The sequence below is a fragment of the Juglans regia genome, chromosome 2 (genome assembly GCF_001411555.2).
Source record: "Juglans regia cultivar Chandler chromosome 2, Walnut 2.0, whole genome shotgun sequence".
Taxonomy (NCBI): Eukaryota; Viridiplantae; Streptophyta; class Magnoliopsida; order Fagales; family Juglandaceae; genus Juglans; species Juglans regia.
In genome coordinates this window covers 6977859-6993892 of record NC_049902.1, presented here as the reverse complement: position 1 = coordinate 6993892, position 16034 = coordinate 6977859, and the positions used below count along the sequence as shown (strand labels likewise).

The 16034-nt window shown below is 36.9% G+C and overlaps 1 protein-coding gene across 1 annotated transcript; it reads left to right on the top strand.

Moving 5' to 3' along the window:
• Positions 1-4080, top strand: LOC109010082 (protein FAR1-RELATED SEQUENCE 5-like). The gene is made up of 4 exons (XM_035687650.1): positions 1-227; positions 1256-2042; positions 2126-3487; positions 4024-4080. The coding sequence occupies exons 1-4, from the start codon at positions 1-3 to the stop codon at positions 4078-4080; spliced, it is 2433 nt and encodes an 810-aa protein (XP_035543543.1).
• Positions 4081-16034: the final 11954 nt, after the last annotated feature.

Here is a 16034-nt window from a genome sequence, read left to right as displayed (position 1 = left end):
ATGGATGGGCGCCACATCAGAAATAACATGATAAGCTACCTACACTCTTCCGCACAGAATAAAGTTGTAAAACATTTGAAACTTACCAGCGGCTACATAGAAATACAGAATTCATCTTCACTCCCGCGTGCGTCCATCGACCAGCAACTCACCATCGCCAAAATTTGCCGCCAGAATCCACCGCCACTAGTCCACCACTTGAAGGCCGTCGTTGTCCTCCTTGGTCCGTGAGCAAACACTGACTTCATAAAAAACCAGTCCAATAATTGGAAATTCGTTGCCCACTACGCTGCGGTTGGGAAGTCCGTCGCCCACCATAGTTGCTCGAAAATTCGGTGGAGTTGTTCATGGCTGACTCCAGTGACCTTGGTCATCCAGAGGTATTTTTTTTTTTTTTTAACATTATAAATGTTTACACTACTAGTGTTTGACAAAATGCTTGAAAGAGTTCACTTCACATTATATTTTGAGGATCTAGCTTGGCTTTCAGTTTAAAGATTGAGAGATTTTATATTATTAATATTTACACTACTGGCTGAGATATTGTTGATTTATTTGAAGAAAAAAAAATATGGAGTTCGAGCAAGATTGTATTTTTTCAGTGTTGAATGTTCACAAAACTGTCCCATTTTGTATAACTCACGTGTGATAGCCATAAGAAGGATTTTATCTCAGTTAAAATTGAAGGTGGGTTTTGAAATTGACAAATGATAATATTGGAACAAGTTGGTCAAAAAATTGATTGTGCTTGCTTGTTTTCATAGCCGGCCTGGAATCAAAAACTCATGTTGATGATATGTTCATCTTTCAAATACTGGCCTTTGAATGAATAGATAATGATGCAATGATTCTTATGAAATATTTACATGAGAATATTTTTTCTCAGTGCTTATGCAACCATATCTTTCATAGTTTTGTTGATTTTTACACTTTAAGAGTGTAAAGATATTTTTAGTGTATATTAATTATGACATGCAGCAAGAGTTGTATTTTCAGCTTGCTTGTAAATTTTCTTAATTCCTTTTTTACGTTTTGGTTTCCCGGATAGATATAAGATATAGCTAGAGAGAGGGAGAGAAAGAGATATATATGAAAATAAGAGCTAAAAAGTACCCTGATAGCTTTGTTGATTTTTCATTATGGAGTTATAATCATGCTCTTCTTTATTTATTTTTAGCTTTGTTGATTTTCCATAACTAATGGATATATAATCATGTTGTTTTGTATTGAATGAACCAATTTATAATATTGATAGTGATGAACTTGAGGCTGAAAGTGAAAACATTCAATGTGATGTGAATGTTGAAGATAGTGTCAATGTCGAAGATGGAGTGAATGTGATTCCCTCTTCAAGTAGTGGTCCGTTAGAGCCATTCATTGGTATGATATTTGAGGAGGTCGAAGACGCCCAAACATTTTACAAGGCATATGCAAGGCGACAAGGATTCGCAATCCGGACGAATCATACTCGATTGTCGAAAGATGATAAAACTCTTTGTGCAGTAGACTATGTTTGCACAAGGGAAGGATTTCGGCGAGTAAGTCGGAAAGACACAGATCGACAACTCCCTGAACCCGCTGAGACAAAGATTGGATGTAAGGCAATGATGGGAATAAAGAAAGATGGTGAAAAGTGGATAGTCAACATGTTTGTAGTTGGACATAATCATATTCTACTTACACCGAGAAGTACTAGCTTCCTTCGTGGGCATAGGAGAGTTACTAAAGTCCAAAAAAAACTTATTATGACTTTGAATGAATCCGGTGTACCGACAAGGAAAATAATGTCGGTGTTGAGTAAAGATTCAGGTGGTGAATTTAATGTCGGTTGTATTGGCAAGGATGTAGAAAATTACTTGGGAAGCAAAAGGAGGAAAATATTTGAAGAAGGGGATGCACAAAGGTTATATTCATACTTTCTTGATCGACAACTCAAAGAACCTGGGTTTGTTTTCTCCATGCAAGTTGACAAGGATGGGAGTATGGGAAGCTGTTTTTGGGCTGATGCGAGATCAAGAGCTGCATATCAATATTTTGGGGATGTTGTTACATTTGATGCCACTTACCTTACAATATTTATAAAATGTCATTTGTGCCATTTTCTGGAGTTAATCATCATCACCAGACCATAATGTTCGGTTGTGCTTTGTTGGTTAATGAAACGGGAGAATCATATACATGGTTATTGAGAACATGGCAAGAAGCAATGCTTGGGCGTGCCCCATCAACGATAATTACCGATGATGACAAGCCGATGGCTAAGGCAATTGTAGAGGTACTCCTGAATACAACTCATAGGTTGTGCTTGTGGCACATTTTACAAAAATTTCCCGAACACTTGGCCCATGTATACAACAAGTTTCCGGACTTTCAGAAAGATTTTCGTCATTGCATACATGAGACAATTACTACTGATGAGTTCGAGCAAGAATGGGCTTTGATTATGGTGAAGTATGACTTAGGAGAAAATACTTGGCTGCAAAATCTGTACAGCCGACGGGATAAGTGGGTACCAACCTACTTGCGTTCGACATTTTGTGCTGGTATGTCAACAACTCAGAGGAGTGAGAGCATGAACAAATTTTTCAAAGATTATGTTCGTTCAAGCACTATGGTTAGTGACTTTGTGCATCAGTATGAGAAAGCTATAAATGTACGTTACTTTAAAAAGAAAGAGAAGGATGTGCGGACAAAATCTACGCGGGCGATAATGAAGACACCTTTTAAAATTGAAGAGGAGGCGGCGATTGTTTATACAAGAAAGTCTTTCACGATCTTCCAAGATGAGCTGTTCAATAGTCTACGGTACCAAGCAAGAAAATTGTATGTGAGTGGTGAGGCCAAGACATATGGAGTGACAGCTCATGGTAAAGAAACATCTATTTATCACGTGACTTTGGAGGGTGATGAAGGACATGCTACATGTACATGCCATAAGTGGGAGTTTATGGGGATTCTTTGTAGACACATATTATGTGTTTTTGGCAAGAAAGCGAAGTTAAATATATTGCCACAACATTATGTTCTAGACAGATGGACTATTAATGCTAAGAGTCGACCCATTCCCGACATACCATGTTCTGATGACCAAGTGTGGCAAGTACAAGATGAGGCTACGATGAGAAAAAGCAAGTCAATGATACAACTTTATGACATTGTTGAACTTGCATCACAGTCAGCTAAAAAACACAATCACTTTACACTTGCTTTGGAAAAGGTTCACAAAGAGTTACTTGCAATGGAAGATCATGTAGAATGTTCACAAACGATGCCCATCAATGAATGTATACCATCTAGAAGTCAAGTTATATCTAACTTCTCACAAACGGTGCAGGATCCTCCACGGGTGCCCACAAAAGGGCGCCCAAAGTCTTTGAGAGCGAAGAACCCAAAGGAAACACAAACAACAAAGAAAAGACGTTGTAGCATTTGCAAGAATGAGGGACATGCTAAAAATAATTGTCCTTCAGTGAGGTATAGTAGCCTTGTACTTATTTGTATTTTGTTGGTTTTTAATTAACGAAACTAATAAAGTTTGTTGTTATTTTTGTAGGGATTTTGGGCCAACAACTGACAACATATCAGAACACTTGGATTCATAGTTGCATTTTGAATATATATTGTATGTGAAATATTCCCTCTCTTTAGCTTAGCTATATCTATTGTTGAGCTTTAATCTACAGCACTCTTATATGTTTCTTTTTCATTTCAGCATTATAGTTTCATCTTCTATATCTTCTATACTTTAGTGCAATTTTTAAAACTGGACATTTAATTGAGTTTGTCTCTAATTTCGAAGCTCTGCTCTACTTGGGAAGGAAATGGAATTCATCCCTCTTTGGTTTCTGTATTGAAAGACAACACTTGTATTCTTGTAGAATCTTAGAATTTCCCATATTTAAATGAGCAAAAGCTTCTATAGTTACCCTATTGCATAAGGCTTCGTATATTTTGAGTGTGTGTGCACGTGTTAAGGCATAAAAAGCTTTGGGGTAAGCTAATTTTGATTTAAATCATTTGCAGATTGCGTTGCAGAGTTTGGGAGAGTTTGCAAATCTTGGTGTACCAGCAGCGATGTAAGAACGGCGAGGAGAAGCTGTTTTTTGGTTTTGGTTATAAGTGGGAGGAGGTGCCGAATTATGTATTGAAGGCAACTGAAGAAAGCTTTTGGAACCATATTGTATTTCTTGTATTTATATTGGTTTGTATTGTATTTATTAGAGAAATTGAACTATATTGTATTTATTTCTAGACATATTTTTACACTTCTATTGGAACCATCTTCTATTTATTTGGAATTGAATATTTCGGTTTGAGAAAATATTGTGATGTGCAATATTCAACTGTTAATAAAAGTAGTCATTACATTAATAAAAGTAGTCATTACATTAAAGTACACCACATTACATGAGTTGTAGCACTGACTGAGATCCATTGTAATTTTTTGGATACATAACAATTACACCACAAACTACTATAAAAAATAACCATGACAACATTAACACTTTCAAGACTCCCTTGTACTTCTTCTCCATTGCTTTAAATTTGGATTCTTCGATGCGTAGCCGCTCATTAAGTATCCTGTCGTTCCTCCGTTCAGCTAACTCCAAGGCCGTCTTACAACAATTGTTTTGCTCTTTTTGGAGATCAATCCACTCAAAAAATCCACATTGTTTACCCATCTTATAGTTTGGGCAATTAAAAAATCTTCTACCAAAACTATTAGATTTTCCAGAAATACGTAGCTTCGCTTGGCAGCCACAGTAGCAAAGTGGTCTCTCAAAGCTACCTTTATCTTCCCCTCTTGCAGTCCAAGAACTTGAACTAGAATGAGAGCTCGAACTTCTCCTTGACTGTCATCATATTGAAAAGTCATTAATTTTAACAATGCTAACAGATGGTGCACAAAAGAAACTATCATGTTGGTGCAAAAAAAGTTATGTTCTACTTCAGATCTGTGCAGTTTTGATTAGAAGATGGCCATCACCATGGTCATCAATTCAATATTGTTTCCCGCAAATCATATGGCACAAAAACTGTTAGTGAAATGTCATTAACTATTACTCGTATTTAAGCTGGAATCTTGAAGCTTATTGAAGCTGGATTTTCTTTGTTGCAAAGATGCCCACTTTCGAAAGTAGGTATAAAAATGTGGTGCATTTCTTCATGAGGACATGAATGCATGAATTAGTTGAAAATCCCATGCTCAGCCTCTTAATTCAGTGCTAACCACAATGACCTCGACCCTTCCATTTATCTAATTATAGTACTACGTACTCTGAAAGTCAAAAATATAATTTCCAGATTTCAACTGGGTGACCTAAGATGCATGTACTACTTTAATTTTCTTAATTCAAGCTGGAATCTGAGCTGTTTGAAGCTTTATTAATGGCTTTATTACAACAAACAACATTGAAGCCTATTGCTCGTATGCCTCCTTTTCAAAAGCCGAACATCATCTTACCAATTCAAACATGAGATTTATTAATACCAAGCAGCTCACATGGATAGAAGCATATTGCATTTCATAAGACTAACCATCATCGTTACATGTACAATGCTATACAAAAACAATTGTTACATTAACACCTATATATAAGTGCTACACTTAGTGCTACATTAACACGTTAATATTGACACCTAGATTGTTAATAGGCCCATGCCAACGCTAATACAATGTCAAATCGAGAATTTGATCAACAATTTGATCCACTTTAATGATAATTTTTTTTCTTAGAACTTTTATCAAACACTTTCTGTGCATCATGTTTTCTGAGCTTCCAATCGGTTTTTCCCCTTTCTTCTTCACCCGTTTACATTAACACTTACAAGCAAGCACCAAATTCACACTTAAAAGAATCAATCATCTCACACAACAAAGCTCATTGACAAATCATCATTATCGTTTTCTATTTAAAATGTGAAAGGGGCAAACCAAAATTAAAACCAGAGATCTTACCGTTTTCTCTGGAAATGGAGTTCCCTCCATGCCACCGTACGGGTCGAGCTCCGTTGGGGGTCGAGTTGTCGCTGGGTCGAGCTCCGTCGTGGGGTAGAAATACCTCAGGTATGAGAAATACCGTCTAGGTTGAGGTCCGTTTGGGAATGGGATGGAGCGGCTACACAGAGATGGAGGAGAAGACGACGATGGAACAGGTATGAGAATACTGTCTGTGTCGAGCTCTGTTTGGGAATGAGATTCATAGGATGGGGGATGGAGGGTAGACGACGAACTGGAGAATGTATACGAAGCACATGGGAATAGCAGATATGTGTCCATTCGGGTGTAGGCAGATGCAGCTTAAGTGAAATAAATTGTATACGTGGCAGTCAAGTATTAGTGGGCTGTTTATTGAAGAAGGTCGGATGGACCGGCCACCAGGTATTCTCTTTCCCAATTTGATAACAATGAGAACAATAATAGATATAGCAATAAGATAAAAAAATCCAATGAAAATCAAAAAAACTCTAAGAGTAAATATATGCAGTGCCTTACACTAATTAGCCCAAAAACTGAAATTGACATATATCAGAATTTAAGAGAATCCTTGTTACATCACTGTTGGCTGACAACAAAAACATAAAAATAAATAACTTGAATTATTGTTTCAAGAAGGTAACGAATGCTGATGAGGTAATAAGTGTATAATCAAGATTTTTTTTTTTTTATTTTTTACATTCAATAATGCAGAACTGGGCTTTAGGCCCTAATTGAATTAGCTAACTGTTGCTCAAAAAGTACCTCGGGTAGGATGAAAAAAAATCAGTGAATCAGCAAACAAATCGGATTGGACTGGATCTAACCGGTGGGTTTGGTTTGGTATCAAGTTCGGTTCAGTTAGATATCAATTATATTTTTTTCAAAACTAGTCGAAATCGATCCTGTTCTAATTTTTCTTTTTCAAATAACAGACCAAACCGATTCATATATATATATATATTGATTTTTTATATTGTATAAAATATTTTTTATATAATTTTTTTATATTATATATAATTTATATATATAATATATAATTATATACAAGATAATTTTGTATTATATGATAAATTTTTAATTAATATAATATTAAATTTTAAAATCATATATAAATAATTATATATTATCACTATAGTCTATTGTATTAGTAGTTATACTAATATTATGTCACTCTATATTATAATATAGGGTTAATTATATTTTACTCCCTCAAACTTTCACTCAATTCATAATGTGTCTCCGGAACTACTAATTGCATCAAAATGGCTCCTCGAACTTTCAAAATTTCTCAATCCCCCATTTCGTCTATCAGAAGCGTTAAATCTAACAGAAATTTACTGCACATGCTGCTCATGTGCATAACATTCACTATAAAGATGTAATTATCATCTAATTTATTATCATTGACCATATAAGATATAAAAGAATATATTATATCAATTAATAATAAATTATAAATCATTAAATAATGTTTTTATTAATTTATATATGGTTAATGAATATCAAATAATTTCACTGTGTATATAGATTATTCATACTTGCTTGCAATTTAGGTATAAAATAATTTTATATGTGGTTAATGATTTATTATTAATTGATAGCATATATTATTTTATATTTTATATGAGAAATGATAATAAATTAAATGAAAATTACATTTTTACAGTAAATTTTCGTTAGATTTAACGCTGCTGGTAGACGGAATGAGAGGATTGAGAAGTTTTGAAAGTTCAATGGTCTCCAATGGTCCACTTTGATGTAATTAGTAGTTTCGGAGACACATTATGAATTGAGTGAAAGTTTGAGAAAATAAAGTGTAATTAACCCTATAATATACTATAATATATCACTATATTATATATTATAATATATCACTATAGTCTATAATACAATTATAATATATATTATAATATACTTCAATATATTATCACTATATTATTACTTACTATAATATATATACTATGTCAAGTTTGCTTGAATACCTCTCAAATGAGAGTTTCCGTATATTATATAAATTGTCAATCCCTAATTATAGCCTACTAATCATCTGTAAAATAGGAAAGAATAAAGCAATACAAGAAAGGAAAATAAAACTTAAGTTGGCGCCTGTACACATATATACAACTACTGCTATTTTACAGTCATATATATTTACTGCCATATATAGATATCATTGACATCCCTCTTCAAATTGATGCGGGTCGATCAAGAAGCATCAATTTGTCAATTATGAATTTATGACGGTGACGAGACATAGCCTTGGTAAAGATGTCAGCAGTTTGGTGTTTGATGGAAATGTGAGGAAGTGTAATCACATGATAATCAAATGCCTCACGAAAGGAATGTCAATCTACTTCAATGTGCTTGGTGCGTTCATGGAACACAGGATTGGCAGCAATCTGAATAGCACTGGTGTTATCCGCATGAAGAGGAGTAGGAGTAAGTTGCAGAACACCAAGTTCACTCATTAAACCCCAAAGCCACACAATCTCGGAACATGCTGATGACATAGCACGATACTCAGATTCGGTAGAAGATTTGGATACTCGATCCTGCTTCTTACTTTTTCAAGAAATGAGAGCATTACCAAGAAACATACACCAACCAGTAACTGAACGACGAGTATCCACACAACTAGCCCAATCAGCATCATTGTAACCCGTTAATTGTAAGGAATTCTTAGTATTAAAGAATGACCCTCTACCAGATGTACCTTTGAGATAACGAATGATCTGCCGTACTGCTGCTAGATGAGATTGACGAGGAGCCTGCATAAACTGACTGACTTGCTGGATAACAAAGGAAATATCAGGTCGGGTAATAGTCAAGTAATTTAAACTCCCTACAAACTGCCAATACAGAGATGGATCAGATAATAGGTCGCCCTCATCTCGACAAAGCTTTAAATTGACCTCTAGAGGTGTAATACTGAGTTTCCAGATTGAAGCCCAGCCAAGGTGAGAATCTCTTGGGTATACTTGTGTTGATGCAAAAGCATACCATTGGGACAAGAATGTACCTCGAGACCAAGAAAATACTGAAGTGGGCCAAGGTCTTTCATATGAAATGTAGTTTTAAGATGCTATTGTAGTCGCTCAATCAGGTGAGAATCAGAACCTGTGATAACTATATTATCGACATATACTAAAAGAACAACAAGTCCAATGGCAGTTCGCTGAATAAAGAGAGAAGAATCAAACCGACTTTGAGTAAAATTAAAATCAAATAGAGTGGTGCGAAACTTCTCAAACCATGCACGCAGTGCCTGTTTTAAGCCATACAAAGACCACTTCAACTGACAAACCTCAGTGGAGGATGAACTGAACATACCAGGAGGAGGAGACATATAGATTTCTTCCTTCAAATCCCTATGTAAGAACGCATTTTTCACATCCATCTGCCTAAGAGACCAACCTTTGGAAGTAGCGATGGCGAGAAGAGTATGTACAGTAGTCATATTGGCAACAGGTACAAAGGTCTCTTCATAATCAAGGCCATACTCCTGACAATTTCCAAGAACCATTAAACGGGTCTTATATCTTTTAATAGTACCATTAGGCCGAAGTTTAATAGTGTACACCCATGTGCAGCCAATGAGTTTTATGCCATCAAGACATGGGACGATGTCCCAAGTGTGGTTATCTTGAAGAGCTTGAAGTTCATCTTGCATAGCTTGCCTCCAACAAGCTTGAGCAGCAGCCTGAGAATAAGACTTGGGCACAAAAGTAGTATCAAGAGTAGCCTAATGGCTAGTATGTACAAATCCATACCTGTTCGGGGGACGTGCAATTCGAGATGATCGTCGAGGTTCAGTTGAGATGGGATCAGATGTCGGTTTTGTGATAGGAAGGGGCACCAGAGACTGTGGACGACGTCTTTGATACACAAGCCCTAGTTTATAATGTTCAAGAGTACAAGACACATCATCAAAAATAGGCAACTTAGCAGAAGTAGAATCATGTGAAACGCAAGACTGGAAGAAATATTGATTTTCAAAGAAAATCACATTTCAAGAGACACGAAGTTTGTGAGCATCCGCATCATAACACACAAACCCTTTGTGAACATTACTATACCCAAGAAAAGCACACCGAGCAGCCTGAGCAGAAAGCTTGTGACGTTCAGTGGACGGCAAGTGAACAAAACAAACATAGCCAAATATATGAAGAGAATTATACTCAGGAACAACACCAAACATACGAGAATATGGAGAGTCAAACTGTAAATTTGGAGAGGGTAAACGATTAATCAAATACACAGCTGTAGATAAGGCTTCTACCCAAAAACGAGGAGGCACAGAAGATTCAATCAACAAAGTACGAACAACATCCAAAAGATGACGATTCTTACGCTCAGCGATCCCATTCTGCTGAGGGGTGTAAGGACATGAGCGTTGGGAGAGAATACCCTTAGTTTTGAGAAAATTCTGAAAATCATGAGACATATATTCCCCCCCGGAGTCAGAATGTAGTGTTTTAATACAAGCATAAAATTGAGTCTCAACAAACACAACAAAAGCTTGAAAAGTGGAAAACACATAAGCTTTTGAGCAAAGAAAATATATCCAAGTGAAACGGCTATAGTCATCAGTGAAGGTCACAAAATACTTGTATTGAGCATGTGAAAGAATGGGACTCACTCCCAAAACATCAGTATGAATTATCTCAAAACATGTAAAAGCGCGACTACCATGTAAAGGAAAAGGTAAAGATTTGCTTTTACCAAGTTTACAAGAGCTACAATCAGAAGACACAATAGAAACGGAATTTTTATTCCCCAAATGACCTTGTTTCATAAGATGATTCAAAACAGAAGAATTGGGATGCCCCAATTTTTTATGCCAAACATCACTATTATTAGTAACAGCAGTACAAGCAAAAGAATCAAAACTAGAAATGGAAAACTGAAGAGGAAATAGACGTCCCACTTTAGGCCCCTTCGCTATCACGTTCCCTGACACCTGATCCTGCACACAACAACCATTACGATCAAAATGAATCTCACAATTATTATCTACAAGCTGTCTAATAGAAATTAAATTCATAGATAATTCTGGTGACACAAATACTTTGTTGAAAGAGGACCCCAGAGTTCCAATTGCAGTGATAGGAAGAGTATTACCATTGGCTATTTGAATGTGCTGGTCACCCTTATATTTACGAACATCATGTAAAACATCGGCATTTCCAGTCATATGATTGGAAACCGCATAGTCAACCAACCAAGGAGAGGTGAGGAAATTTCCCTTACCTTGAAGAGCAAGCGCAGAGAAAGCGGAAACAATCATCTGTTGGACCATCTCGGGAGTAAGAGTTGATAAAGGACTAGCTATAGGTGGCTGCCCAGGAGAAGAAACAAAGGGGACAGCAGCTAAATTAGCCTGGGCAGTAGTATGAAATCCTTGGCCCTGTCGATTCTGAGGTTGCACATGACAATTTTTAATAATATGGCCCTCCTTTTTGCAATAATTGCAGAATTTTTTGCTGCAATGCTTTGCAATATGCCTAAATTCCTTGCAACTATAGCACTGTATCTGTGTCTTGGATCTTCATTTCCCTTGAGCAGCATATGCCACATTAACCATCTCAGTTGTCACAGTTTCTTGAGTGAGTTCATGTTGAGTAGCAAGACGATGCTCTTCTCTCAATAATTCCCCCAAGCACACATGCAAGGAAGAAACAGGTTACGGTTTATCAAACCAGCTCGTGCAGTCTCAAACTCAGGTCTTAGTTTCATCAAGAATTGATCTCTTAGACTCTCCGCATGAACTTGGAATGCTGCTAGGGCTTCCTTAGGAACTTTAGAATACACTAGCCCAGAATATTCACTCCATAAATTCAGGAATCCAGTATAGAACTGTTCAATAGAGAGATTACCTTGTCTGTAGTTGGAAATCTCTAACTCAACTTGAAATTTGTGTGCAGTATTGTCTTGATAATATACGCACCTAAAATAGTCCCACATCTCCTTAGTAGTAGTAAATGATCGAAGATTGTTGACCATATGTGGTTCAACGGAACTTAATAGCCAAGAAACAATCTTGGCATCCTTACTGGACCAAGAACTAAGTTCTTTGAGATCAGTAGGGGCCGTAGAAGACCCATCCAAGTGACCCCATAATTCCATAATTCCTTTCCTTTCACAAACATTCGAAACTGAAATTCCCAACTTCCATAATTCTTTCCATTAAATCGAATGATTGAATTTTCACCCGACATAATGACCACAAAATCAAAAGGAGTGAAAAAAAAATAATTCGGTGCCGATAGACAACACAAAGAACACTGACCTGATATACTACCAAAAAATGCCAAAACCACTACCAGAAAATGCACCGAAAACCTGAGAAAATCTCTCTGCAAAAGCCTACACAGAAACTGCCAAAATGTCCAGTAGCAACTGACCCACTAACCAAAAGCTCCAGAAAGGCAAAAAAAAAAAAAAAAACACTGCTTGAAAAAACAGAGAGTGCTGACAACTGTGTAGACAGAGTTGCCCAGAAGAAATTAACCCTGAAAGTGAAGGCAGAGAGTGCCGACACAAGCCAAAAAATAAAGATAAAACACTAGTGTGTGCTGATGGGCCCAGAAAGCACTAGTTTGAAAACAGACAGTGCCGACACAAGTAAGGAAGTAGTCGCCGAAAAAACAATTGCCCAGAAAATTCTAGGGCTCTGGTACCATGTCAAATTTGCTTGAATACCTCTCAAATGAGAGTTTCCGTATATTATATAAACTGCCAAGCCCTAATTATAGCCTACTAATCATCTGTAAAATAGGAAAGAATAAAGCAATAGAAGAAAGGAAAATAAAACTTAAGTTGGCGCCTGTACACATATATACAACTACTGCTATTTTACAGCCATATATATTTACTGCCATATATAGATATCATCGACATACTATATTATAATATATTGGAAAAACCGAACCAGAAGTATTGATTTAGGGGTGTAATCGGTACAGTATCGGTTTTTCAAATCTTAAAACCGACATATATTAGTTCAGTTATAAAATATGTCTAAAATCGGACTAAACCAGACCGATTACACCCTTAACTTCAAGTTTGCTTTAAAATTTACTAAAGCAAAGTCTATGGAATATGAGAGTTATAAATTTATTATCCCTTTTAAGTTTTTCCTCTCATTACTTTCCAATTTGCAAACATAAAACGTTTATTGTGAGGAACTTGAGAGAGAACACAAGGAGAGCAATATTGACATTGAGTGACATTTTGAGACAACATTTTGACAGTTATCACACTCACAAGTGGCCTTACTTCATCTTAAGCATATGAAAGCCCTATATGAATACATTAGCCCATTCCTTACTGAGTAAGAAGGGTGTAGGTTCCCTCCTTGAGCCTTCAATATTAGATCTTGCACCCTTGGGTCCTTACCATACCCAAGCTTAATCTCTTCTATGTCCCAAGTTGGCAGGGAAGTGGTAGTTAAGACCACTTCCTTCTCACAATTCTCCACTCAGCTCTTCTGGATAGTGCATCAGACATTGCATTGTCCCTCCCTCTCTTATATTCCACCAAAACATCATAGCCCATTAACTTGGACACCTGTTTTTGTTGCATGGGTGTACCTACTTTCTGTTCTAGTAAATACTAAGGCTTTGGTAATCTGTCTTCACTACAAAAGGTTGTCCAAGCAAATATGATCTCCATTTCTGCACTGCCATCACTAAGGCATATAGTTCTTTCTCATATGTCGACAAGGCTAACACTTTTCCCTTTAAAACCTTGCTATAGAATGTTATGGGTCGATTTTTCTATATTAGGACAACACCAATAGCACTTCCTAAAGCGTCACACTCTATTGTGAATGAGAGAGAAAAATCTAGAAGAACTAATACTGGAGGTTGAGTTACTGCTTTCTTCAATTCCTGGAATGCCCTTCTAGCATCTTCACCCCACACAAACTGATCTATTTTAAGCAATTGAGTTAGAGGGGCAGCAAGGCTGCCATAGCCTTTAATAAACCTTCTATAATATCCCGTCAGCCCGAGGAATCCCCTTAAGAATTTTAGTGAAGTCGGAAAAGGCCAATCTGCCATTGCCTTTAGCTTATCTGGATTTGCTTTATCCCCATTTGCCGAGATCACATGTCCCAAGTATGCCACCTCCAAAGTAGCAAATCTACATTTGAACATTTTAGCCAACAAACTGTGCTGTTTCAGCACCTCTAAAGTCACCCTCAAATGCTCTATATGTTCCTGCATTGAGCTGCCATACACCAAAATATCGTAAAAAAATACTAGTTGAAATTTTCTCAAATATGGTTTAAAGATTTTGTTCATTAAACTTTGGAAGGTCGATGGTGCATTTGTTAACCTAAATGGCATCACAAGGAACTTATTGTGCCCCTCATGAATCCTAAAAGCAGTCTTGTGAACATCTTCAATCTTGACATGGATTTGGTGGTAACCCAAGTGTAGGTCGAGCTTGTTCATCTAGCAATTCTTCTACTACTGGAATAGGAAATTTGTCTTTCACCATCACACTATTTAAAGCACGATAATCCACACACATTCTCTATATCCCATCCGCCTTCCTCACTAACAACACGGGTGATGAATAGGGGCTGGTACTAGGCCTTATAACTCCTGAGCTGAGTAGCTCCTTAACTATTTTTTCGATCTCATACTTTTGAAAGTATGGGTAACGATAAAGTCTCAAAGAAACTGGTTTAGTGTTTGGGTAAAGGGTAATGGCATGGTCTTGAGTCCGGGTTGGAGGTAACCCCTTAGGTTCACCAAAAACTTCATTATACTGCAGTAATAGTTGTTGTACAACTTCAGGGATGGCTTCATTGGTCTCTTTTTTTTTTCTGCTTCAATGAGTTGTAGTAGTACTCCCATTTTTCCAACTTGTGGTTTTGATTTATGTTCCCCTCCTCAATCAATTTGGAAGGGGACAACCCCTACAAGCACACTGCCTGCCCTTTAAACTGAAACTGCATGGTAAGTTCCTTAAAATTCCAAAAGATAGGGCCTAACTCCTATAGCCATTGTACCCCCAACACCATATCACAGCCCACCAAAACTAGCACATAGGAATCTGTGGTGAAAACATTCCCTTGCATTTTTATTCTCAAGGCAACACTTCCCTTCACAGCCCACAAGTTCTCCATTGGCTACCCTTACTCTTACTTTTTCTTCACAATTCACATTAGACCCCCTTTTTTTTTATCACTGAGGGGTCTGGGAAATTGTGAGTGCTGCCACTATCTATCAACACGACTACTTCTTGATTTCCCACTCTCCCTTTTATTCTCATGGTCTTTAGACTTAATGACCCAAGGAAGGCATTAAGAGAAACTTCTGGTTGGGTTGTATTAGTGGTTAGGTCATAGAGTTCTTCATTTTCCTTCTATTCTTCTTATGCCAACCCCTCTACAGGTTCCTCCTCAACCAAAAACAATTTTGGTTGTTGACACTTGTGCCCCGGATTCCATTTGGAATCGCAGTAATAACAAAGCCCTTCTCACGCCTCTCTCTCATCTGTTGTGGTTTTATCTTTTGTACAAGTACAATAGCTTTAGAACCAAATCTAACACTGTTATTTGTGATTGCAGGTGGTAATTTCAAAATACTCGTGTCACGGTTATGGTGCACCTTTTTTTAGAGGCTTACATTATCTTCTTGAATTTTTACAAAGCTGTATGCAGACAAGAAGTTGGCTGGATGGAACATTCTCACAGTAAGTCTTATCTCATCTTGTAGCCCACTAAGGAAACAACTTAGTTTATACCCTTCCAACAGCCCCTTGAGTCTATTAAATATTAACTCAAAATGTGATTTATATTGCTCCACAGACCTTGTTTGTTTCAATCTAGTTAAGGCCTCCATAGGGTCATCATAGGCAGATGGCCCAAACCTCACCATTAGGGCTTTGGTAAAACCCTCTCAATCCCTTAGCTTCCTTGACTCCTCAAGGTCTTGGAACCAAACTAGAGCTTGGTCTTTCATATGAAATGAGGTTAACTTAGTTTTTGTTGAGGTAAAATATTATAATATGCAAAGAAATAGTTTGTTTTGTAGATCCA